The sequence below is a fragment of the Watersipora subatra genome, chromosome 1, assembly GCF_963576615.1.
Source record: "Watersipora subatra chromosome 1, tzWatSuba1.1, whole genome shotgun sequence".
Classification (NCBI taxonomy): domain Eukaryota; kingdom Metazoa; phylum Bryozoa; class Gymnolaemata; order Cheilostomatida; family Watersiporidae; genus Watersipora; species Watersipora subatra.
In genome coordinates, this window is record NC_088708.1 from 8,066,314 (window position 1) to 8,093,908 (window position 27,595).

General features: G+C 36.4%; 1 protein-coding gene across 1 annotated transcript; it reads right to left on the reverse strand.

The window, feature by feature from the left end:
• Positions 1 to 269: 269 nt before the first annotated feature.
• Positions 270 to 24,529, reverse strand: LOC137407600 (complement component 1 Q subcomponent-binding protein, mitochondrial-like). The gene is made up of 6 exons (XM_068094082.1): positions 24,214 to 24,529; positions 15,929 to 16,073; positions 14,364 to 14,448; positions 12,936 to 13,044; positions 1,824 to 1,918; positions 270 to 971 (listed from the first exon to the last, which is right to left on the reverse strand). Exons 1-6 carry the CDS (start codon positions 24,452 to 24,454, stop codon positions 819 to 821), a joined length of 828 nt encoding a protein of 275 aa, XP_067950183.1. The 5' UTR covers positions 24,455 to 24,529; the 3' UTR covers positions 270 to 818.
• Between the last annotated feature and the right edge of the window lie 3,066 nt (positions 24,530 to 27,595).

Genomic DNA, 27,595 nt, shown 5'->3' on the forward strand with positions numbered 1-27,595 from the left:
ATTCTATTACAATTGCTACCATGTGGTCACTGTTGCGACAGCCGCTGTTTCAAAACGATCGATATTGTGTAGTTGCTGCCCTGACAGTCAGTGTTTTTATTAGCAACTCAAAGGAGCCGAGCTGTATCTAATGTCCATCGTATATATATATATCACTCATTCTGATGCAGCTGTTGCTCATGCTCATTTTCATAAAAAAAACGCTTGTACAAGCTACATGTATAATAAATTAAATACATGTGCCACAGATACAAATAAAGATTAAAATATATCAGATGCGATTGTTCTTTATTACAGTTAGCAAAGAGATACATAACACAAGAGATGGCAATCAATTTCCTGAGCACGCCAGAGAGCTACCATAATCCACGTGAAGAAGGATGGGGAAAGAGAGTGCGCAGAAATGAGATACCAACAACACGTGAAGAATGCCTGGCACATTGCATCAAATGCTTTATAAGAGGCTATGTCTATACAATGGGTGATTGCATTGATCAGTGTTATGAAGGCAACGCACCCATTTGCCAATGACAATCTATTTCGAATGTCACATCCAACTACCTCATTTCCTGTCACTAAACGGCAAATCCTAGCTACTTATAACATAGCAACCTTGCATATATCTATTTGACAAAAAGCTTTTCAATTCAATACCTCATCCAACAAATAGCCACTTTTGCTCTATATCTTTTAACAAATACTATTCCAAAAGATGGTCAAATACCATCTGAGCCTTTCTATGCCAGAATTGTACAATCATATTTACACCGTAAGCAATAAAATACAAGATGATATAACCAAAGAAAAAATGTGCCCATTTACTCAGTATCCATGTATTTATGCATGGACTCTAGCATGCCGATGTACATGCGCCGCTCGTAATCTGTGCTCAAGTCGACAAGCTGCTCGCAGAAGCTGCTGTGATTCAGGCCTCGCTCTTCCAGCATCAGCATCAGCATGTCATACATGTTCTACAGCAGAAACACAATAGGAACCAATTATCTCTAACAAGAGACTTTGCAGCGTGGATTCAGTTGATAGAAAACCTGTCAGTAGGGTATTTATAAGTTCGTACACTTCCACTATTTTTATCTCCAGAATTAATTTGGCATTATTTACTGGCTCATTAAACCTTGAGAACTGTATGTATGAGGGGTGTATTTAGGCATACAATACACATCTGAGGTATGGAGTTGATATCAATGTCATCTCCAACATAATAAAGCAGTAACTATGTATGCATGTAGCTTACCATGCGCACTTGTGCACTTCACTCAAGCAGGTTAACCGCAATGGTAACCTTAGCCTATGTACCAATAAATAGTTTATATATGTCACATGCCCTTCGCCAGTCTAGAGAGGCCTTTAGATATAGACTAGTCCATGGATGGTCTCTCTGTACTATGCTAAAGCCTTTTTTGTACAAACTACAAATTCAGCAAATTAATTTGAATAGCTAATCTCAGTAACCTACCAATACATGGCCTATGTCTTAGCAAATGATCTCTTCCCAACCTATCAATACATGGCCTGTAGCTTAGCAATGCTCTCTTCCAAACTAATTAATACATAACCATGCATGACTTTCAGCAAGCAGCGACCTGCTGCACATAACACTTCTATGAAACATTCGTCTATGAGCCAGCCCAACAGAATACATGCTGCTTTTAAACAAACAGCCATCTGCAGCAGAGAATAGAGTGACATGGCCATTTGAGACTCTCTAGATGTCAGCATAAGAAATAGCAGCTACTCGCATAGCATGGGCTCAATAGCAGCAAACAATATCCACGATCTATAAACAGTCTGTCAATATAACTTACTGGATCCAACAATTCAGCGCTGACCGAGTAAGTATTGTCGTTCCACTCTCCGTCAACCATTGCTACCTCGTCAATAGTGAATGTGTCCGTCTCATCTACAAGAGAATACGAATGCCTACATATATATATATATATATCTATATATATATATTATATATACAGTCAAACATGGATAACTCAAACTTTACGGGACCAAGCGAAAGTGTTCGAGTTATCAGAGCGTTCAAGTTATCAGAACACTGTCACAAGTCCATGCATTTATTTATTAGTAGATACATATACAAACTATAATATAAATCAAAAGCATAAATGGCTTGTTTAAAATTAAATGCTTCTAATGTAAAGTTTAAAACTTTTTTATCAAAAGGCATAGATATTTTTTCATCACTTGAGATTGGTTTGTTGTTTGAGGTGATGTTATTGCCAGGACGTTTTTTAGATTAAAATTGGCAAAACTTGATCGTTGTTGAAATGCTCAGAAGAAGACATCTCTTTTAGCGTTTTAACCAAGATCAATTTTGCCAATTTTTCTTGAAGTTTATGCGAAGGTTACCTCACTTTTCCTTGCTTCCGAAGGGCCATCGCTAGGCGGATGTTTGGTAAAAATCAAATTTCACCAAACCATTAGAAAAGTCGTTGACAAAAATATTTTGCCGATGGTGGTAATAATGACGCCTATGAATTATGAAAAGTTGAGGTTTACCTCTATGGCTTGGAAAAAAGTGATTTTCTAAAGCGATAACAACCGTCTCAGTAGCCGTTGGGCAAAAAACTGTTCGAGTTAACAGAGTTGAGGTCGAGTTATCTAAAGCAATTTATCATTATGTGGGAACGGACCAAAGAAACCGTTCGAGTTAACCATGTGTTCGAGCTATCCGAGGGCGAGTTATCCATGTTTCACTGTATATAGATATGCTATGCTAGCTCAGCCTCTACCTGAAGATTTAGGCTGTGACATTGTTGCCTGGACTCCCATTTGATAAACTTGTTAATTAATGAGGCAATCATGGCCAAGCTTATGTGATGATAAGTCTCATTGGATGGACAATACGAATACACCAATCGTCATGGCAGCGAGAAAATAAAAAATCTATTATTACTCATGAGATTAGTCTTATTAATGCCCAAATACGATAGGCTGCAGGCGGAGTAGACAATCTAGCTCTAGAAATGAAGTTCCATTGGCACCCCCTATAAGTGGCGATTTCTGCAGTGATTTAGGCAATTTTTCGGTTATGGATTCGGTTATGGATAATTCAAAATCGAAGAGTTGCCACAGCTACCATTTTTACTTCTGTGAGAAATTTGATTAAAAAAATCATGTTTTAGGATTTATCGCCCATCAATAAGATGCCCTCCATAGAAGCATCAGATTTGCAATCTTTTCTTATAATTATATTTCAATGATTTAGGATGTCAGTGGTGAAGTAAAACTTTATCTTCTATCTATTTTCTAACATTCCATATCTTATGATTAATATATACCTGTGCATATATCTATACCCTTAATCCATTCCAACATTCTAATTAGTTATAACACTCCGCACTTTTTAGAGCTTAGAATGCTGTTAGCAGTAGGCCTGACCACTTACCAATTATATATACATGTATATGGTTTAAAAAGCTCTATTTTACAAAAAAATCAAAAGACTATAATTACATTCTCCAACCTGACATTATAAAGCATAGAAAATAGCAAGAAAGTTACAAGCGCTATGAACATGGTGATTGATAGTACTAACACTAATATACAGTCTTACAAAACTAGCTGGGTTACTTCAAAATATCGCACATATTTACTATTTGTTCAACATGTTGAGTTCTTAGTCATCCTCACTATTGGCGCCCTCTGCTACTGCTACTTCAGTTGTTTTGCAGTGCAAAGCTCTGTGTAAGGCTGCTTCACCTTGATACCGGCACATCTGTTTCCTTGGCAGCTAGATTTTTTACACCCAAATAGAACTGCTTGCAGAATATCAGGCGGGGAAATAATGCTGGTATGACACTTCACTGCATACTCATCATTTTCCTTATCCAGTATCTACCCATGCAAAGAAGAAAATGGTGCATTGGTAAGTTGTATTGTTGCCTCTTTCCATACAAGTAGCTGCTACATAAATGGCACGATGCACAAGTTCTTTCAGCGATTGATGGTAGGGAGGGACTGACTTGCACCAGACTTGGACACAAATAGCCGGTACTTTAGCCCGTTGATGTCTGTGCCATTCTCCTGGGTGCAATCTTCATGGCCATAGAGTCTGCATGCGCAAGTCTCACAGAAAGAATAAAGTTGTCCCCACACTAAAATGATTCTCCGATTCATTTCATTGTCTGCTGACAGTTGACATATGTATTGACGAGTTTCCTATGACTCATCTTTCTTTTGCCTGCAAAGGAAGAAACTACATCACAGTGCGAGAAAGTGTGCAAACCTATGGGAATTTTACATTGGAAGATTATCTCCGCGCTTATAAGCCCATTGCACTGACATCTAATAGCCACTTCTTGTCCCTCTGCCCAATAAAAAAATCAGAGTTGGCAATTAATATTCTTACAATGGACAACAGCCATGAGAGCAATGTCTGTGTCAAAAGGTTTGATTGCTGCCTGCGAATAGTCATCAGCGGCATGACATGCATGCAGCATGAGACGGCGTGTCTGCCTCCTCATAATTACAAGCTAAAGCAGGGGCTTCAATGGTTCAAAGGTTAATACTATGCCAGTAGCACGATCTCGTTGTAGTGCCGAATATTAATATATCATGCCTAGTTGTAGTCTTCCAGTGTGAAACCATGAATGCCAACATCACTTCCTGGTTGCTTCCAGACATTAGAGAGGATTTTCAGTTCATTAACTTCACAGCTTTGTTACTAAAATGAAGATTGCTTTGTAGACTCTTATCACCTTTTGCTTCGCTCACTCCCTTGATTTTCTTGTAATAGTTATCGATCACAAAATCCACACAAGATCACAAGCAGCCTTGTATTTCTAAGCGTGGACAATAAGCACATCAAGAACAGTATCAGCAAGTTATCCGGATGTTGAAAGAATAGCATTGGTATGCAGAGCTTAGACAATGATGGCCATCCACAATGATGGCCTAACATTCTCAATAGCTTGGAGTCACTGCATTTATGGTATCAGCAAGTTGTCCGAATGATATAGGAATAGCTTTGATCATGTCTGTCATAAATATGAACTGGTCTTCTGAGAAGGTTTCTAACTCAATTGTGCTCAGGCGAGCTAGACTGAAATATCCAAAAACCTCAGTTTGAGGCACAGCTCTCTCTCCTTTACCTTTACATAAAAAGTTTCAAGGTACCATAGATAAGTGTCGTACGATGATCTTAGTTTAGTTGATTCTGTCGAGGCAAATGTCGAGCATAATGCAGATACACTCATCATAACACTTGTTATGATAGGCCATCTCTAAGGCAACCCGTCTTGATCAAATTGTATGAGTGTATGTTTTTCCTGTTTGATGGTGGCAGCGTTCTTCAATCCAACTGCATAGATAGGCAGGTAGGTACACTGCTCGCAAAACTAGCAAGATGTTTACAGAATACCATACTTGACAGTGTCGGTAGGAGTTTAAATTAGCCGTTGGGTGATAGCTGCTTGCAAGGTGATGTGATGCCAATCGTTGGTACCGCACTAGTACAAGCTGAACTACAAAACAATGCACAGCACCACTTCTAAATTACTTGTCATAATTCAAGCAACTGAAGAAATCATGCCTCGAGTTAATTTACAGAACAGATAGACAGGCAACAGACTCAGTTTTGGCTACATGAAAGACAGTTTTGCAAGTAGTGGTTTTGTGTGATTAGTACCGCATTTTCTTTTCCCAAATCACACGTATGCATTCAAATGTAGGTCTTGATGCAGAGAAGTGGGCAGCAGAATTGGGTATTGTGATTTTCTTTGATGGCTCATCTTCATCTTGACAAGATGTATCATGAGTAGCAGGTTTCCGACTCTCTTCTTATGGCTAAATGAATGCCAGGACAACATTCACTAAGGAAATCAATATCACTTTTTTAAGCTGAATACAAGCACATTGATCAGTAGCCACCACTACTGTTTGTACAGATTACCAAGTCAGACAGCATTCCTATTAGTTTAACCCTTTCGCAGGCGAGTTTTTTGGGCTATTTGAGACTCTCTGAGCAAATTAATTTTTCACAAATCGATTTAAAAAAATCATTGATACACTATTATTTATGACACTGCATACGCGTATTATGTTTTTATGATACAGGTAAATACAAATAAACATGTTTCAAGTCAATTCTTCATATAACTGTTTCTCTAGCTATGGTATTTTTGGAAGCATTTGCCCCTGCAAAGGCCTACATCACAGTCTAGACACCATGCACTTATTCTTGTTCCTCCATAGCCTTGCCTTTGCCTATAGCCTTTGGAGGACGTCATGACAATAAAAGAAAGTTGTTGCACTCTGGGAAAACATTCAGAAAACAGAAACAAAAACAAGCTACAAACAAAATTCCCAATTTTATTTAAAGATATTTTTATTTCGGATTTTTCGTTCGTTTAGTATTACAAAAACAATCTTTTTTTTTCAAAACGGCTTATTTTTTAGTTGCTAACAAAGACCAATCTATTGTAGTTTACTACGGTATTAGTAAAAAAATTAAACAAAAAAAAGGCAATAAGCTAACCAGAAATCAATTTATAAAAACGTTCGTGTGGCGACATAATAGTCGCTCTACCCATTGTCAGTATGGCAAAACAGCAATGATGTTGCTATGCCTGCAAAAGGGTTAATAATAATAATTAATTATATATATAGATGTGATCATGTAAATTATACAATAGCTATTTTATAGAATAATTATAAGTCACGTTATCTCACCTTAATTGTCTGAGTAGTAAAGTACCTCAAGTCTAGAAAATACTCACCTACCTTACTGTGTTTTTTTCCTAGCAAGCTCAATGTGTTCTTGCTAGTGAAGTAAATTCTGATCGTTGAGGATAGCCAACTCTCAACTCAAGAGCGAGTCCACGCAAACTTAATGAGTTGATGAACAGACTCGTGGGCGAGTCGATGAACAGACTCGTGGGCGAGTCGATAAACAGACTCGTGGGTGAGCCGATAAACAGACTCGATGGTGAGCCGATAAACAGACTCGATGGCGAGCCGATAAACAGACTCGAGGGCGAGCCGATAAACAGACTCGAGGGCGAGCCGATAAACAGACTCGATGGTGAGCCGATAAGCAGACTCGATGGTGAGCCGATGAACAGACTCGATGGCGAGCCGATAAACAGACTCGTGGGTGAGCCGATAAACAGACTCGGGAGTGAGCCGATAAACAGACTCGATGGTGAGCCGATAAACAGACTCGATGGTGAGCCGATAAACAGACTCGATGGTGAGCCGATAAACAGACTCGATGGCGACTTCTCTCAATTGTTACACCCTAGCAAGCCAAGCGCAATAATTCTTGATGTTCGGTCAATAGCATTTATAGTGAAAGCAGCTATGATACGCTGGCTAATATCACAATGCTGAAGGCAGAAACAGTGACAAGAATTTTATACCCTATTTGCTTTTGAAAATCAAACAGAGCTTATTCTAAAGAACGCAGTATCTTTATTGGTGTTATATCTCTCAGTACCAAGCAGTAACACACCAGCAATGATAAAACTGACAGGTTATATAGCAATTCCAAGAAAAATCTACAGTTGATTGGCTGCACAGTAATTAGGTCAACCAATTCCACAATAACATATTTCGAATACAAAAACGGTAACATTTGTCCCTAACTAATCACGCAATACGGGTATTAATAATTTTTAGTGTTTGTATAGTAACATACAAATTTTAGAACAATATGGTAATAAATGATTAACATAAAAAAAACTGCTAGTATAACCCATACATATACACTACATTGGACAAGTGTTAAGCGTGTGCCTTATAAATGACTATTCAAATTTGTCTGAATTGCGACGAACGTAATATAGATCCATTGAGTCAGCAATTTGAAGCTGCCTGATTATAGGCTTGGAAAAGACGTCATCAACTCTCTTACGCATGCTGACTGTCTATAAATACGGGTACACACTGATTTACAGTTCATTCGCTTTTACAAGCATGAAGCACTCGTGCACCTTTTGCGATTTTTCTTGCCACAAGGAGCGTGACCTACAGAGGCACGCTCGTGTACACAGACACCGTTGCTCCTCCTGTGATGAGGTATTCACCACTCAGCCTCTCCTGCATGCGCACGTCTCTGCTGAGCACCGGAGAACACAGTCTACCCAGACTGAATCCCAGAGACCGAGGGCGCGTTCACCTCGTCGCCAACACCATCACCATCACCGAGGGCAACGCTACCAAAGGCCACGGCAGGACCGAAGGCCGTACTGGAGGCCAGCCCGTGATGCTTGCCCTACTCCACGGCATGAAGTGGAGTCCAAGATCGTCCGCCCATCGGTAGACTCCATCGGGGATGATAGTGACCCTCTCGGGCTACTGGACTCACCAGTCAAAATTGACTTCTGAGTGCCAGTAGTCCCACCAACCACCTCGGCCCTTCTCAGGGCCACCATTTCCATTTTAAGGGTTTTGTTCTGCGTCAACAATGGCGGAAACTCAGTGTCGTACTTATCATCCATTTTTTTTATTACACTAGTCAGCATCTGATAGCACGCTCTGTGAATCTGAGAAGCTTTGCAGACAAGTTGAAGGCATATACCATTGGACACAGAACTGTCAGGCTTTTTAAAAAGTATTTGTCAGGACTTGTGTGTTCGGTCAATGTTATCAAATTATTTTCTTGAGAACCAGTTATGCGGGCTACGCAAGCCATGTCAAAGCTCAAACCGTGCATGTTAAGAAAAAACAATTTCAGCTGGCAATGCTTTGACCTTGACTTTCGTAATAAAGCGACAAAATGTGGCTCACTCAGTAAAGAGCCAATTACATTTCAGTGTAAAAGGAGACAACTTTTTAAAATCTACCAAACATAAAATGTGAAAATTTTCCGACTAGTGGGAATGGTAGGCATGGCAACGCATAGGATATAATAGGATATAGACTCTACACCAGGGGTGTCCAAACTTTTTGCAAAGGGGGTCAGATTTGGCGTGTTAAAAATATAGGGGGCCAACCTTGGCAGACATTTTTCACATATAACAGCAAATAATTGAAATAAATTTTACCGAGCCAATCTGTGTTTCATATTTGCTTTTTTATTTCAATTTCAGTTATCTTACGCATGTTTTTTGGTTCGTTTGAAACATGCTTATAAAAATTGCATTGACATTATGATTGAAATTTAATAATCACTTAACTTTTTTTTAAACTAACTTTTTTGTAACAATTGAACAGAAGTAATTGTATTCTTGAGTACAAATTACACTTGCAATGTGTAACAATTATCTCACTATCTTAACACGCAGGCAACAGCGCTTCTGCCCAATTTATTAACCCCCTAGAACCCTGGTCGTTTTTGTGAGTGGTGTCAGTAACCCTAAGCAATCTGTCCAACGATCCAAAGTTTTTAAACTTATTAAATATAACTAAACATGCTCATAATACAATGATATTTGGTAAAACATTAGTAAAAAGGTCGAGCAACTCACAGCAAATGTCATCAAACAGAAAAAACAGTGCGTAAACATTATCCGGGCCAAAACTATAAAAGCTTGTACAATTTTAAAAAAATCATAAAAACATTTACAGTAGCATCATATCCATTGAGCACATGTTCATCATCATTTTATGACTCAACATATAGTGGAAAATTGTAGTTAGTATCATAAAATTTGTTATTTGCATCACCATCATTTATGACCTACCAACAAACGAGTCGAATCAATTTTTTCGCGATATCGTTCTCATAAAATTTGCTATTAAATCGAAGGAAGTGAAGATATTTGAAAACTGTTACAAATGGACGAGACATTTCTGGTCAAACATCCTGTGCAAGAATTAATGATTGGTTTACGCTGCTACTTAGAAACTGATTTTGTAAACAAAGCCATGCGAATGCCAGATTTCAAGCCGTTAGGGATTTTGACACTCCCTACGCAAGGCTGGAAAATCGGCGTTAGGGTTCAAAGGGTTAATTCCACAGGCAGGCCAGACGTTATTGATTTTATGACAGAGGCTGCGGGCCAGATGAAAATTGACCCTGGGCCACATTTGGCCCACGATCCGAACTTTGGACATGCCGGCTCAACACCATCATGACCTATCTCCGGGGTGTCAAACTCATTTTCACCGAGGGTCACATCAGCGTAATGGCTGTCCTCAAAGGGCCAGATGTAAGTTATAGTTGTAACAAAATGTAATCGAATAATGTAAAATAAATTTAACTAATCTTTGGTAGCAAATAAATCTGACTTTATTACTTGAAATCGCAAACAGAACAGTTGCACAGCAAAACATGCAGAACACTTTTTTTGTAAAAGAATCAGAAAAATTACACAGTACCCATTAACATGGGCATACTTTCAGTAAAATCAAAAAGTGTGAGCTGCTAAGAACATGCATTTGTTTGCATACACGCATTAAACCTGCAAACACTAAATAATTGCAATAGCAGCAACACAAAATCACTATGTAAGCAGATAAAAACAAAACACTATTTGCTATTTGCTGAAACAAAGTTAGACTTGCACCAAAAAATTGCAAAATATACAGTGTTTGACTTAAATTACTTATTTATTGCGTACAATACAAAGTTATGAATATTATTTATACATATACAGTTTGTCATGAACATGAAAATCATGAAACGCTAATTCCGAACTTTTTCTTGCGAGTATTATCTTTCAAACCAGAGCATAGCAAATCTACATGCCAATATAACTCAAATAAACTGTCATGAACATGTTTCAAATAATAAAAATAAGTTAAGTAACTCTGTTCTTGACTTCTCAGACTTCATAGGAAGCTGTAAGAATCAATATGATCCTATCGAGATTGAATGATAACTTTAGTCTGACTACGGCTAACAGCCTAAAGTGCATTTTTATTCGAGCATAACGATTCAAAGTGACAAAATTAAAAGTTGGTAAAAACTTTGAAACATTAAAAATTATGTATCGGTTTGATTTATGCAGTCTTTCACTGTCTTACCCCTTCTGAATCTGCATATTTACCTCTGGAATTGAAAAAAAATTGATCGCGAACGATAAATTTTAAAGTGACCGCGATGATTTTCAGTTTGGCTAGATGTCGAAATGGGTGTAGTATTGAAGTTATAACTTTTGCGACAGAAATCACTGAGGCATATTTGTACATCTGTTTGATTAGCCAAAAAGATTTTTTTCTGACTAATCAAAATTATTCTTATGTAATTTAAAAATAACGATACAAGGAATAGATAAATTTTAGAGACAAGCTAACTCACGTTGGGTGCCTAGCAACGTTATAAATACGGGAGCTAACTCCGTCGCATGTGAATGAGTAATTAAGCTCTCGCAGGCCACATAAAATGACATGGCGGGCCACATGTGGCCCGCGGGCCATGTGTTTGACACCTGTGACCTATCTAGCAAATGCAAAAAGATTTCTAGTGAAAAGAGGTGCCAACAGAAATGCAAGATGAACTGCCTTGGATCGCGGCCTACAACACTGAAGCATTCAATGAGAAACTAGGGCTTTTTTGGGTTTCACGCATTATTTTTATGGGCGTACCTTTTTCCTCAATGTCTATTTAGATACTGATTATAACTTCATTAGTTTTTTTGCGTATTTTATCAATTATTTTATGTGGAAATATTTTAAACTAGCCTTTTTACAGCACCGTATTTATAAACAATAGTTTATTATGACTTCATGATAACTGAACTATAACTCCTGGTCAGCCAGAAATAAATGTCATCAAAGAACTACAATGGAACCTCGGTTCTCGAATGCTCTGGTTCTGGGCCAACTCGGTTTTCGACCAAAAGCTTTGAGATTTGTTCGTTTCGGATCTCGAACATAAATTCGGTTCTCGACCAAACCAGAGCATGCACATTGAAATTTAACTTTCGGAGCAACTCGGGAAACAGCATGAAAAAAAATCCGTTAACAAAGGGAGAAGCAAGTTACAGTTAATAAATTCTTTACAAAAAGGAAAAGCAGCAAATCTTTGTTGTTTCCCTAGCAAATCTTCTCTATCGAAGAGATTTGCTAGGGAGACAACTCCTCCAGTCGAGTTACCCTAAACTGTTTTCGAGGAGGATTCTACTTCAAGGATGTGAAGTAAATATGCCATTGCGGTTTATATTTTCTCTTTTGCACGATTTTTGATGTAACCGATCTGTTGCACTTTGTTGTTTCATTATCAATTTCTGGTAATTTTTGGTATTGCATCTTAACCTTTAATGTTTTAAGAGCAAAATTAACGAAATGTTTACTTTTTGTTTTCTTTTTTTCATCATCATAGATACAAAATCTTTAATGAAAATCAAAAACGATCTATCTCTACCTGTTTTTATTGATAGTATGCAGTATACAGTACAGTTAATGAAGTAAAAGGTTAAAAAAAGACTTCACCAAAGTTGTTTTCTCGACTTGGAATGAATTAAAATTTACATACATTAATTTTAATGGGAAAAATTGTTTAGGATCTCGAAAAACTCGGTTTTCGAACAACCTTCTGGAACGGGTTATGTTCGAAAACCGAAGTTCCACTGTACTTAAAATAATGGAAAAAATTGAAGAGGCTGAACAAGTTTACAGGGGCCCCCATGAAAGTATTTAAATAAGCCCTAAGTTCAGAGTTACCAAATCACATCAATTTAAATAGCCAATCATAAATTTCCATTCTGATGAACTAAAGAAATCTCATATGAAATAATGCTATGACATACAAAACAACAAAACCTATTGTGACATCTACAAGGGGTCTCACTTCAATATTCTACCAAACAATCTGGAATGAAATAATCCAAGTGTATAGGTGAACCGGTGCCAAAATTTTGTGATGGCAAACAATTTTGCTAGATGTCACACGTTTAACCATTGCGTATAATACTACAATGTTTACCTGTGACAACATAATGCAGAATTTTATTCGAACAAGAGTAAAAAGCTCAAGTTATAGTGATATAGCGAGTCATAGACCCACAAATGATGAGAGATACCTTCAGGCATATCTTTCTGCATCTCAGAATCCATGAAACTGCATTGCATGCAAATTTTCGAGGCCTTTGCTTTGTGTAATGTAATTTGAAAGTCAGGTCTGGACTCCATCTGCAAAAGGAGAACTAGCATGGAAATGGCCACACATTAAAATCCTACTAAAAAAATTTTTTTCGTCTATATATTATTACTTATACCTATATATTATATTATTCGTTTGTACATGCGCTCATTCGCGAAAACGCCACCATATTTGTAGACAAACAATCGTCATCCTTGTTCACTTTACGTTATTGAATAGTATTTTTGGTGTTATGTCGATATTATATCAGGATTCTCTAGAAGAAAGTGTTCAGCATCGCGATACTGGATTGTGAATAACAGCGTCGTTCTCAAAAATTAATTGCAGAAGCTTCATGTTTTCAATGGTAAAAGTTGTCTACAAAGATGGCGGACCACGATAGAATGACGTCACGAAAAAATCAAGGACTGTGCCACGAAGTCTAATCCTGAATATTTTGGGATGCGATACACACTTTTGGTCTTAGTTTTGATTGGTCATGCAACCTCTTTCCCAACATAGCCACAATAAATCAATAGGTACACACATCTTTGTTGACAAATCAATAGGTACAGACATCTTTGTTGACAAATCAACGGGTGCACATCTTTGTTTACAGGTCATGTATAAAATGTCATCACAGTAGTTGAAGAATCATTGCATGTAGGAGCAAAAACAATAGAGCTGTTTCAGACTTTCAAACAACATGGCTGAACATTTGAGACACAAGTAGTTCAGTAAATTATTAAGACGTCGACTGGGAATGCAGCCAGGATGAATATTGAGATAGTGAGGAGAACGACTTTCATGGGTGTACATTTTTTTTAGTACCACGTCAACCCTGATTACATTTACAACTTGGTTTTTTATTAGTTTTTGCTTTATGATCAATCATGTGACATAAATATAATCTGAAAAATTACACATATGCATGTGACAGAGTTTTCTCTACAACGTATACATAGCTTTATGTATAGCTATTCCAGGTTCCATCAATGTTAATCCTCAAATGCTCATTCATGTAATAGCTAACTCAGGTCTGCTGCTCAAACTATACGATTCTAGGTGAACCCTCAATGAGTGGAAGACAAACAATGGTTGTAGGCCTTTGTAAAGATAAAAATTTAACACAACGAAACGCAGTATTCATTTAGGTATTGATCACAACCTGTTATTAAACGCTATAGACACTTAACAGCCTCTGCCTTACTATGGACTAACTACAAATTGGGAAACCAAGTAGAACATTGTAAGTGTGGATGTAGACAAGACTAGCACAGTATCATCTAAAGCAATAGTAGTGCTGATAGGACAGCCACGAAGGCCAGACGAATATAAAATACAGTTGGAATAGGAAGCACAAGTTTACCTCCGACTGCGGGCTATTCTCATCATGAATGACATCTTCATCTGGTGATGCTACAGAATGGTTCACATTGAACTCCACTGTAATTCTAAAATAATATACGATGATATGGGGTAAGCGATTGAAAAACAGCCTAAAGGGCTACGGAGTTTTTTCTCGTCATTTTTTCTCTATTACAATCTATTCACTCAATAGCATAGGGCAAGGGTGTCAAACTCATTTTCACTGAGGGCCACATCAGCGTAATGGCTGTCCTCAAAGGGCCAAATGTAACTTATAATTGTAACGAAATGTAGAAGAATAATGTAAAATAACTTAAACTAGTCTTTGATATTAAACAACTCTGACTTTATTACTTAAAGTTGCAAACAGAACAGTTGCACAGCAAAACATGCAGAAAACTTGTTTTCGAAAAAAAAATCCGAAAAATTGTACAAAGCCCATCAACATGGGCATACTTTTAGTAAAATCAAAAATTGTGAGCTGCCAAAAACATGAATTTGTTTGCATACACACATTAAACCTGCAAACACTAAATAATTGCAACGGCAGCAACACAAAATCAATATGTAAGCAGCAAAAAATCAAAACATTATTTGCTATTTGATGAAACAAAGTTAGACTTGCACCAAAGAAATTGCAAAATATACAGTGTTTGACTTAAATTACTAATTTATTACATACAATACAAAGTTATGAATATTATTTATACATATACAGTTAGTCATGAACATGAAAATCGCGAAACTATAATTTCGAATTGTTCCTCACGAGTATTATCCTTCCGAGCATAGCAAATCTACATCCCAATATAACTGAAATAAACTGTCATAAACATGTTTCAAACAATAAATATATGTTCAGTAACACTGTTCTTGACTTTTTAGACTTCAGGGGCAGCTCTAAAAATCTATATGATCCTATCAAGAATGAATGATATCTTTAGTCTGACTACGGTTGACAGCCTAAAAGGTGCATTTTTATTCGAGCATAACGATTCAAATTGACAAAATTAAAAGTTAGTAAAAACTTTGAAACATTAAAAATAATGTTTCGATTTGATTTATGCAGTCTTTCACTGTCTTACCCCTTCTGAATCTGCATATTTACTTCTGGAGTTGAAAAAAATTGATTGCGAACGATAAATTTTCAAGTGACCGCGATGATTTTCGGTTTAGCTAGATGTCAACATGGGCGTAGCAGTTTAGTTATAACTTTTGCCAGAGAGATCATTGAGGCATACTTGTGCGTTTGTTTGATTAGCCAGAAAAATTTTTTCTGACTAATCAAAATTATTCTTACATAATGTAAAAATAACAATACAAGAAATAGATAAATTTCATAGGCAAGATAACTCGCGTTGGTGTGCCTAGCAACGTTATAAATACGGGAGAATGAGTCTCGGGCGAATGAGTAATTAAGCCCTCGCGGCCACATAAAATGAGGTGGCGGGCCACATGTGGCCCGCGGGCCATGTGTTGGACACCTGTGGCATAGGGTAACCAACATTTATCTACGAATTAAACAGAGCATTTGCGGTAAAGTATTGAAACACGTCATATACTCACGTTTCATCGTTGATAACCTTTGTCAACTTTACAGTGCTTCCTTCCACCGCTGTTGTAAAACCAGATACACTTGGAGCACTCTTTAGAACATCATTCTTTTCTGTTTGAATTTCACTTTGTAGAAATTCTAAAAACTGTTGGTCACCTGAAACATTAGGTACACAAGCCAATTCCTTACATTCATTTTGGTAGCTACTGCCATAAACGGCTTTATCTTCTGCTTGTGAGACTATTCACTATTAACGACATCGCTAGCAACATGTACAAAAAGCAAACTGCAGATGCAACCTACAATCTAGACATGTAATATCAAACGAGGGTTTGCGCAGCTGTATGGCCATAAGGCTCATGACAAGTTTATTGGTGATTCATGACGATAGCAGCTACATCGATCTGCTATAATGGTCATGCAAATCCCAAATAATAATATGAGACAAAACATTTGCAAACAGCTAACATCTTTACAAAGAATGCTTATATATATATATATATATATGTTTATAAATGTAAATGGTAAATGTTTATATATACTATCGAAATTATTCTACGTAGATAATAATCAAGCTTTAATAAAAACCATTAAAGGTTGACTTGCAACAAAATTCACATTACAGCTATTTGATATCAAAACATTCACCATGTCTTACTCTGTTGTGTTGTAGGTGCAAAATATGTGGGAATGCGATTACAAGCTCTTAAAAGCTCAAAAACGAACAGTTAATCGCAGCCACACGAGGCCGCCGTAGTTTGGATTCTCTTTCCAAAACGGCTCAAATGTGACGTAGTTGTGGTAGATGGTTTCTGTTTACACTTTCATGCAACCTTATTCGTCGAAATATTTCCACAAATATACTTCACGCATTCAATAAAACCATGTCTATTGTTCTTACGCGTCTGTTTTATCGTCATTGTAATGCTGTCACTTTTAGCAGTGATATCTTATAACTTGCCGTAAAAATTCGTTTAATTTTTTAGCCTTAGCTTGAAGGAGTACATATCATTGTCTGATAATCATGACGAGCCTGTTGGTCACCTGTGATAATCGAAAAGTGCTGCAGAAATTTTTTGCGAAGTATTGGGTCACATGATCAGATTACGACTTGCCGATTAGACCAAACCAAAACAAAACTGTAAAGTAGCGAGCAACTATATTTGATACGGGGTCTTCGGTAAAACCCGAAGTGTTTGTCATAAACTAGTGCTACGATAAGTTTTATATTGAGCTTTTTATTGGCCTTTCAATTCACGTGAGAACATCACGTGACAAAACAATAACCAAACTGTAATGACTACGTCAGATAAATAAACAGATTCCAATCTACAGCGGCTTTTCGTTTTTGAGCTTTTAAGAGCTTGTAATCGCATTTCCACATATTTGGCACCTACAACACAACAGAGTAAAACATGGTGAACCTTTTGATACCAAATAACTGTAATGTGAATTTTGTTGCAAGTCAACCTTTAACAATATTTTATATATTCAAATGCTTGTTGCATCATATTTTTTCGATTCATTTGTAGCTATGTAAAAAACTACTCACTTAAAGCAATCTGAGCATCTTGCTTTGGTAAAATACCTTGCAGATTGTTACCGAATGAAAACTAAAGAGAACTTATGTCTACACTACTACAGTTTGGGCTGATTAGTACTTTTGGCATCAATTTAAATTTTTCGTGGTGAACCATAATCCAATAGAAATGCTGTAAAATAACAGAGCGTTGCTTCTGGAACATAAGCCATATAATAGGTGCCCTGGTCATTCATGACAAGAATGACATGAAAAAGGAAACATTGAAAACGAGAGATATCCTGAGTAAATACAACCAGCTAGCGGTAGAAGCAAGGGAGATTATCCCGGTGAGTAGTGAATTTTACATAGCGCCCCTGATGGAACATGAAGAAATACAGTGCACCCTCAGAATACGATTACCCTGATATACACTTTTTTCATCTTACCAAGTGGAACATGATGATTTTTTCACCTTACCATACGAATCTTATTTCACCATTCAAATTCAACAAAATCTTCGCCCGTGTTCAAATTTGGCAGATGGTGTGCTTATTACATACGTCAAAATAACTAAGACGCCGAAAACACTTTCACAATGCCTGAAAGAGACACGATGATCGATTTTTCTCAGTTCAGCAATTTTGTGAGTAAAATGGCAATATTTGTCAATTGAAACCAGTAGCGAAGTTGGAGTTGCAATCCCTTGAAATAGAAGGTCAGTGGTCAGACAACTTCCTTTAACCTGCTAACAAAATCCACTTTTTACAAAAAACCAACATTCAGGCTTTCTTGGCGAATTAGTGAATTATGTTGCAAATTAGCGAATTATATAGAAAACCAAGCAAGAAACTAATTGGTTATAAAATTTTAGTATTAAAAAGGTGAACTTCAGTAAAATACTTGACTGCAATAAAGGTTGACTTGCAACAAAATTCGCATTACAGTTATTTGGTATCAAAAATTATTCACCATGTCTTGCCCTGCTGTGTTGTAGGTGCAAAATATGTGGAAACGTGATTACAAGCTCTTAAAAGCTAAAATACGAACAGATAATCGTAGCCATCACGAAAACGCTGTAGATTTCCCTAGATAGATCCCTTTACAAAACGGCTCAAATGGGACATAATTAAACACGATGGCTTCTGTTTACACTTTCATGCAACCTCCTTCGTCGAAATATTTTCACAAATATACTTTAGAATTCAATAAAACCATTTCTATTCTCTTTACGTGTCTATTTCATCATCATTGTAATGCTTGCTGTCACTTTCAGCACTGATATCTCCAAACCTACCGTAAAATATCGTTTAATTTTTAAACCATAGCTCGAAGGAGTACATATCATCTTCTGATAAACATGACAAGCCTGTTGGTCACCTGTGATAGTCGACAAATGCTGCAGAAATTGTTTGCGCCAATTGGAAGGAAGTATGGGTTACATGATCAGATTACGACTAGATGATTAGACCAAGCTGAAACGGAACTGTAAAGTAGCAAGCGTCTACATTTGATACGGGCTTTCTGGTAGAACCCGAAGTGTTTGTCATAAACTAGTGTTTGTGTATACATGAAGACATTTTATATTGAGATTTTTATTGGCCTTTAATTTCACGTGATAACATCATGTGTCAAAACAATGTTTGAGTATGTCATCGAAATAAAGAGATTCCAGACTACGATGTTTTCATGATGGCTGCGATTAATTGTTCATTTTTGAGCTTTTAAAAGCTTGTAATCACATTTCCACACATTTTGCATCTACAACACAGCAGAGTAAGACATGGTGAACCTTTTGATCCCCAATAGCTTTAATGTGAATATTGTTGCAAGTGAACCTTAAAAATACATACTAAAACTTAGCTCCAAGTGTGTGTTTAGTAAGCTAAACTTATTTAAAATGAATTTAAAGTTTACCTTATACATACGTCTGTCGTGAAGGTATGAACTCTCTCAGTACGTACTGCACATAGCACATTGCAACGTTACATTTTAATGCAGATCATAACCAATAAATACACTAAATATACTACAGTTACTGTAGGTAACTATGGTTACTAAGGTTGACTAATTAACTATAGTTAACTGCAGTAACTAAGGTTAGTTAAGGTATTTTGCTACTAATTTTTAATATGTATAACACTGGTATAAAATTTTGATGATTTTTACCAGGGGATGTTTGCATTATATAATTACTATGGTTTCTATACCCCTTCATATGATTTTTTCACCATGATGCCAACCAGTGTCTGAAGTGGAGAAAGATTCTTGGGGTACTCTTCATCATGCTAGGAGGGTAGTGTCCAGGGCCAATGGCCTTGCTCGCCGCTCACAGGGTGAGTCTGAGAGGGGTGCTGCGCCCTCTCAGTAGAGAGGGGTCTGGGGGTACTCCCCCGGAATTTTTTTTAGCATGAATGTCCCTAAATTATGCTGTTTTCCATAACTTAAAAGCCTGTGTTGTGTCCAATAAGAAATTAAAAGTGGGCTTAGCTGCTTAACCTGTGCATTCTATGACTATGGAGACTCCAGGTTGTGATGTGAGTGAATCAAAAAACCCTATGGACAGTCCACACAGACCCCAGACACAAGACAGTCCCATCTCCAAGCCACCATGAATATTACTATATGATAAGCTCAGTCACTATTTTTTGTAAATAGAGAGACTCTAAATTCATGAGTCACAAATTCCTACTCACCTTTAAAGAAGCTATCTATTGGCCCATGCCGTTTCACTATGAATTGAAAGAAACGAAGAAACTAGTATAATAAGCAAAAGTTTATTCAAAACTACCATCCAAAACACAAGAGAAGAATCCAAGCAATGATTAATCTCAAGCTATTCAAGGATTCTACAGGGCGGCCGCCACAGGGCCCGGTCGATTGTGTCGGTTGGTAAAAAACTGATCGGTTCTCAGGTTTTTAACAAAACAATCTAGTTGATCCGCTATATTAGCAAAAGACTAACAGAAGAAATTAAAGATCAGTAGCGTAATTCTCTCGTCTCGAAAACGCGTACTGTTTTTGGTATAATGAACTCGAGCTAATATAAGTTCGGGAAAAAAAGGAAAAAACGTTGCGTGAATATTTCACTTCATTCCGGTTTTACTGATTTTAATAAGATATAAGCAACCTTATATGAGCGGGTACGCGTCCTAGGGAGTACCCCCACTAATTCTTCTTAGGGGTACGCCGTACCCCTGCGTACCCCCCCCCATTTCGAACACTGATGCCAACCCTGGAGCGAATTAAAACCATATCCCAAGGGTGCACTGTACTTGTTGGGTTCAGTCAGCTGGACAATGTCATCAGAAGAGCTCATTTTATTGACAGTTTGAGCAGTGATGGTCAGAGGGCATTTTTAGTCTGGGGATTGGTGATGATAGTTTGGCAGCAGCAAAGAACAGTCAAAGCACAAGCCAAAGCACATTACGTGGGCATAATATGAGGAAATGATGAGACATAAGTTTAAAGCTCAAGCACAGGATGTGGATGCAAGCATTGATGATATTTTGATTGACTTATTGAGAAGACTGCTAGTAGGATAATATTATGATAGATATGGAGGGGAATGTGAGAAGGGAATGCGATGGATAGTGAAGAAGATAAATGACAGTAAGGTTAAAAAAGTCACTACTGAAAGCTAATGAATTGAGTAGACAAGCTAAATGTATGTCGTTACATGATGCTGTTGAGATCTGCTAAGCGTCTGAATCGGTAAAACGATATTCAAGCTTGTTGCAAGAAAATAACTCTAGTACAAGGGGAGTGAATAAAGTAAATTTTGAACAGAAACCTGTCCAGTCTCATTGAAGAAACTGATGTTAAACTGGAAGAATTTAACGTAAAGGATGCAGAGCTACAAATGAGACCAATAGCAAGCCAACAGAATAAACAGCAAAACACCAAGAGACAGTTGAGAAAGAAGTAGTGTGGCTCAAGACAAATAATAAAAACAAAAGTAAGAAAGGCCTAGCAGAGACGAAGAGACTGGAACCAGAAGGTTACAATGTTTAGATTGACACGAGAACATTGAGAAATAAAATCGAAACTCTTGATGAAATTAATTGTTTGACAACCTTGTAAAGAAGATTTTCCTAGTAGTCATTACAGGAGAAAGCAAACTTATCAATGAAATTCAAGTGCAAATCTGAGCCAGAAAAGTAGAAAGCATCCGCCCTACCACTAGCCAAGTAGACTGAAGAAACACTGTCATGAAGGCATCAAACAACCATAATTAGAATATGCCAAGTAAGAGAGTTGCTCAAGTTTCCTCCATCAAAAACAAAAGAAAACCAAATCAAAATACCAGTTTGGAGATTTACAGGATTTTGTCACAAGGCTAAAAGCCTTTGGCCATGCAGCTATTAATGGGGTACCACAAGTTTAAAAAGTACAGAAAAAAGGGGATGGAAAGTCTTATCCAGTTTCTCATTATTTTAATTTTAGTCACAATTATGGTGAAGAATCAACTTCCTTTACATTTAGATATATGCGAGTGTAAATGATATAGAAGGACTAATAAAACAAATTAATGTAAACTAACCCTGTGGTTCAGACGGAATATCGGCTTTATTTGTCAAAAAAACTTGTTCAGCTATTGTTACATCCTTATGTTTTTTTATTAACCAAAGTTTAAAAACTGGTATTTTTCCATCTAATTTAAAACAAGCTACAGTAACCCCATTATATAAAAAAGTTGATGTAAATCTATGTGATAATTATTGTCCCATTTCAATACTTACAATTTTTAATAAAATATTCAAAATGAAACTTTTGTGAACATTGCCATGATTTTTGGAAAATCATAATACGGTTTCAGAAAACAACTATCTACAGCTGATGCCCTTGCGAAGTTTAAACATCAGACCTTACAAGCCCGTAGTGAAGGGAAGTGTGTATGAGGAATTTTTGTGGATTTCAAAAAGGCTTTTGATACCATCAATCATAAAATTCTGACAACAAAACTTGAAAAACACGGCTTTGACAATACATATTGTCAATGGTTGAAAAGTTATCTAACAAATCGAACACAATCAACTAAGATTCAAAATAGTATTTTTTCATCGCAAACATTACTTCATGGAGTTCCTCAAGGCTCTGTCTTAGGTCCTTCATTGTTTTTAATTTGTATAAACGATCTACATAACTGTTTGCTACATTGTCGCTGGATACTATATGCCGATGATATAAATGTGTTTCACGAATCAAAAGACCTTAATAAAGTTTCCAATGATCAAAACAATGACCTTTAAAGTTTATATATTTGGTGAACCTCAAACAAATTGACTATTAATATGGAAAAACCCAATACATTGTTTTGCAAAACCCCCAAAATAAATTTAAGTTTACTGATAAAATCCTTAACATAAACTCACAAATTATCTCTAACTCTGATACTATTAAATTTTTAGGTATAACGTTAAATAAACATGTAAATTGGTCACACAAAATTTATTTGATCTTGCAAAAATTACATCCTATTTCAGGGTTATTGTTTAGATGTTCCCAGCGTCTTCCTGAATATATTTTACTACGGATTTACAATTCTTATGTAAACTCAAAAATAACTTACTGTGTTGAAGTATGGGGAAATGCTCCAGCTGTGTACTTAAATCATCTATTTTTTCTTCAAAAAAGGCTCGTTCGTATTATTTGTAAAAAATATTTCCTATATCCTACTAAAGAGCTTTTCCAAACCTTTAAACTTTTGGACATTTTTCGGTTATATAAATATCATACTTTGCTTCGTGCTTTTCTAACATTTCAAGATTATCTTCAAAACATTGTGTCTGTAAAAATTACGAGACAAAGTTTTATAAGTTTACCCTTTCCACCATCTAGCTCCACTGCCAGCCATTGAAAAACAACATACCAAGAATCGGTGCTATGGAATCAACTACCTATCTATATGTTAAACAACAGGACCATTTCCGAATTTAAAAATAGTCTAAGAGTTCATTTTCTGGAGCGGGAGTGTCTATTTTTTTCTGCTATCATCTAACTGGGCCTTGCCTTGACCGGTTCGCCATTGCATATAGGCCTCATCATCATCTCCTTTGTGTTGCTATATTTATTGCTCGTTATTAGAAATTAATTATACACTTTTATGTTGACAACCATGTGATGTGTTTATCACTTCAATTTTTTGTTCTATTTTCCCATTGATGAAATAAACAAACACATCTTGAAGGGAAAACTTAGCTTCTCTTAATTGTCCCATTTTAATATAATTGTCTTGTCTCCTCACTCTGTTGTTTTGTCAGGAAAAGGGGACACGGAATGGCACTTGTAGGACATTAAACATGTGCCATATAACACATGTAATAGATATTCATGACAAGTGCTTCATCAAGAAGAAACCCTTTGAAAAATGAGAGAGAGAGACACTCTGTGTAGTTACCACGAGCTAGCACTAGAAACAAGTCAAACAACAGAAACTACACTACCAACAGTGAAGAATCGTAAGGTCAAAATGCTTATTTAGACCAGGGTGATTCTATACAGTTAGTTAGGTCTGCAGAAAATGTTAGCGAAGCAATAAAGACATTTTGAAAACCTAGAAAATCTCTGTTAAACTGTGTTTTACAAACGCGATTTGTGTTGGAATTGTGATAATTTCAGAGTTATTTTCTCCTTTTAAGAGTTAAAAACAATACTATTTATACATGCACTGAATATATATATATATATATATATATATAAATATATATATATATATATATATATATATATATATATATATAAATATATATATATATATATATCTAAAAATATTACCTTCACTTTTGGAATGAACACCCCGAGTCAGTATTCTGTTGGTACCAATTGAGCTACTAATTTGTAACTCGGGCACAGAAAAAAGAGGTGATCTATCTTTTTGTTCATTGCAGGTTAGCAAGGACTGAATGCGACTACTAACAGATAAACTTCGAGGCTTGATGACGCTGGCCTTTAACAATATATCTGTTTGTTTGCGAAGCAAAGATGCTGCTTTGATACCACGTTGAAAAAGTGCCATGCTGAGCAACGTTGAAATTTGCAAGTCTAGCGCTTCACCGGAAAACGTGAGTTTGGTTGGGTTCACTTGATGGCATGTCGGATAATATTTAAAAGGAATTATGGACGGTTGGGCGACAGTCAATAGGGCGACAGACACTTAGGCGACACTTTCGGTTTGAAAGGCGACAACTTCAGACGGAAAGGCGACACAGCGGACAAACAGGCGACAATTCTGGACATTGAGGCGACAATTCTGAGGACAGGATTAATTCAAAATATTAAGTCCTGTTATGGCTTGTTATGTTGTTGTGAGTTAGTAGTGAAAACTAACAAAACACCAACTTTATTGATGCCCAGATCAGAAATCTTGCATTAGTATATTTTTTACGCCTTGCTCCACCTTATTTCCTTAGCATCTATTACCTGCTTATATCCTCATTAATCTGATTACATTATTCTTTTACACACAGTAGAATTTCATATTGTATTAATGAATGTACCAAATATTTATTTAATTGAGATAGTTATTATTTAAAAAAACTGCTGAGATTAATCTGTCTTTAATCACCCAACTATTCTTCTGTTCATCTTTTTCCACAAATTTAACTTTAGAGTCTGTCAACACGCTCAGACGTCATTTAGCCAGTCACTATTTTCTTTTTCACTTTCTTTCTTGAATGCTTGGAAAAACTGGCAAGTTGCTTATCAGTGTGGCAAGAGTCTGAGATTCCTTACCGCCTAATTTATGACATCATAGATTTACCAACTTTTTCAACCTCTTTGAAGCGATGCATTCTTGAGTCACTAGCATACCGCTGTTGATGAGTCATTATACTACCTTTGGCTCATGTATCATGTATTAGGACCCTCAGTAGTAGATCTCAAATTAATGTATATTCTTGTTCTGATTGCAGTATGAAAATAAATACATACATATGGGTTTAGCTTTATACATTTTAATAAATTTGCTTTTTGGTACATTTATACAAATATTAAAGCTGATTTTTATCATATATAACTTTTAAAAATACGTATATCAATAGTTTGCAGCATTAATTTTTTTTACAATGACTTTATTCTGATTGATACTATGTAGATAAACCCATCTAGCGATAGAACTTCTCTTTCCTATCTAGAATGACGAGATCAGGTTCACGGTTATAAACTGGCAACTGAATATTACTTTCTACTAATTCTAAAACTTACATGAGAAGATAATTTGAATTACAGGAGTATAATTGTACACAGTGACTCGCAGGTGCTCGAATGCACTTGCACTTCCAATCATACACAAAAATAATTGCAGGAAATTCTCTACACCACTATTTAATAAAGTTGATATTAAAGTTCAAGCCGATGGCTGCCTATGTAATATCTTCCCATCTTTTCTGAAGTCTGTCCTTTGTTAAAACAGTCGTGTATAAAAAAGATGCCATGATGTGGCATATGGCAGCATTAACCTGCAACTGAGTATATATCACAAAGGTCTTTGAGGTGTTGATCACTTCTCATTGTCTCAAACTACAGGTTGTGTGTGCCATCGGGATCTGTGACAAGGGTAATTCGGTCAAATATCCCAAGTGACTCTAGGGTAACATGGCATCAGGACCGGTTGATTTCTATGCTTTGGAATGGATCATTTCTCCATAAGCTTTCTGTGATGCTGTTTAGTCTTCTTGCAACAAGCTGCAGAAGTTAGTAAAATATGGATATATCTTAGACACCTATGTCAGAAAAAGCCTTCATTCTTCATACTCAAATAAAATCTCAACAAATATAGATCAGTGTGAACCGCAATTTAGCCTATTGAGTCTGCATTATAATGACATTGAATAATTATTATAATTGTAAAGAAACAAGGATAAGGAAATCATTATTTCCACAAGTAAATGAGAAAACACAATAATAGGGAATTGTCTTTTCATCTCACACAAAGAGCAAACTCTTCTCCCAGTTACTGTTAATTTCGACGATCGAAACCATAAAACTATTTTTTCTTGAGGTAAGATAACTCTAAAGTTTCAACAATCCGAGACAAGATAACTCTAAAGTTTCAATAATCAGAGACAAGATTGTCGACAATTCAGCCGAGAATGTGACTTTTCGAACAGTTTTGAACAAACATGCTGATACAAAAGCAAGTTTTGATGTTTTAATTGAATAAGCTAGATGCATGTTTAAAAAAAAAACCTTATTATTTTGTTAACTGTCTGGGCTAGCATAATCAGAGAAATCTCAATCCCACCAATGATATACAGCCCCCCATGGGGGCTGTTTATCATTGATCCCACCAATGGCGTTTAAAAATACATGTTGCAATTTCGATTTATAAAAAATTCTGTAAAAAAAACATTAACACTGTCAAGGCTACGTTTCAAAAATATACGTAAGCATTGCACACAACGACAGCATCTCATAGTTTGTCAGTACATTACCTTGCCTTCAACCAAACAGCAAACCAATTTGTCGCCTTTTAGTCTAGAATTGTCGCCGGCTTGTCTGCCGTGTCGCCTTTCTGTCTAAAGTTGTCGCCTTTTGAACCAAAAGTGTCGCCTAAGTGTCTGTCGCCCTAGTGACTGTCGCCCAAAAGTCCAGTTACCATTTAAAAGTCCCTCGACAACCTTTTATTAAATCTGCTACCACACAAACAACGAGTCCCACAAAATTGAGTTCAGTTTTAGGAGTAGCGTATATGTTTCGCGTAAATATGTACGTGCTCTTCCGACATCGTCATGTTCAGAGGACGTTTTATCTTTTAAAAGATAAATTAACAAAATCAAACCATTGTATAAAATCAGTAAACAGTAAATTATTGTTTATTTAAAACGATATTTTGTTGATTGTGGTTTTAAAACTTTAAATGTTAATTAATAGCTTTCCGTAGGTTAAACCAATGATATAAACCCCCGTGGGGGTTTATATCATAGGTTAAACTTCGACGACAATGTCATTTTATCGATATTTTATATTTTATTAGCAGAACAATTGTAACTATGTTTCATATTATTACATTCAATCAATTGTACGCTGTAATCAATAGGTTGAACAGTTTTTAAATCGATTTTCGTAGTTTTATGCTAGCATGTCAAACTAGTTTCCTGAATATTTAGCAGAGAAGACGAAAATGTAAAATAGTTTGTAAAAATCCTGTTGTATTTCT

Coding starts and splice junctions, on each gene's coding strand:
- LOC137407600 (XM_068094082.1), bottom strand. CDS start 24,454: ATGGCACTTTTTCAACGTGGTATCAAAGCAGCATCTTTGCTTCGCAAA. Junction 16,074..24,213: donor TGTTCATTCCAAAAGTGAAG/GTAATATTTTTA, acceptor CTAATGTTTCAG/GTGACCAACAGTTTTTAGAA. Junction 13,045..14,363: donor AGAATAGCCCGCAGTCGGAG/GTAAACTTGTGC, acceptor CTCCTTTTGCAG/ATGGAGTCCAGACCTGACTT.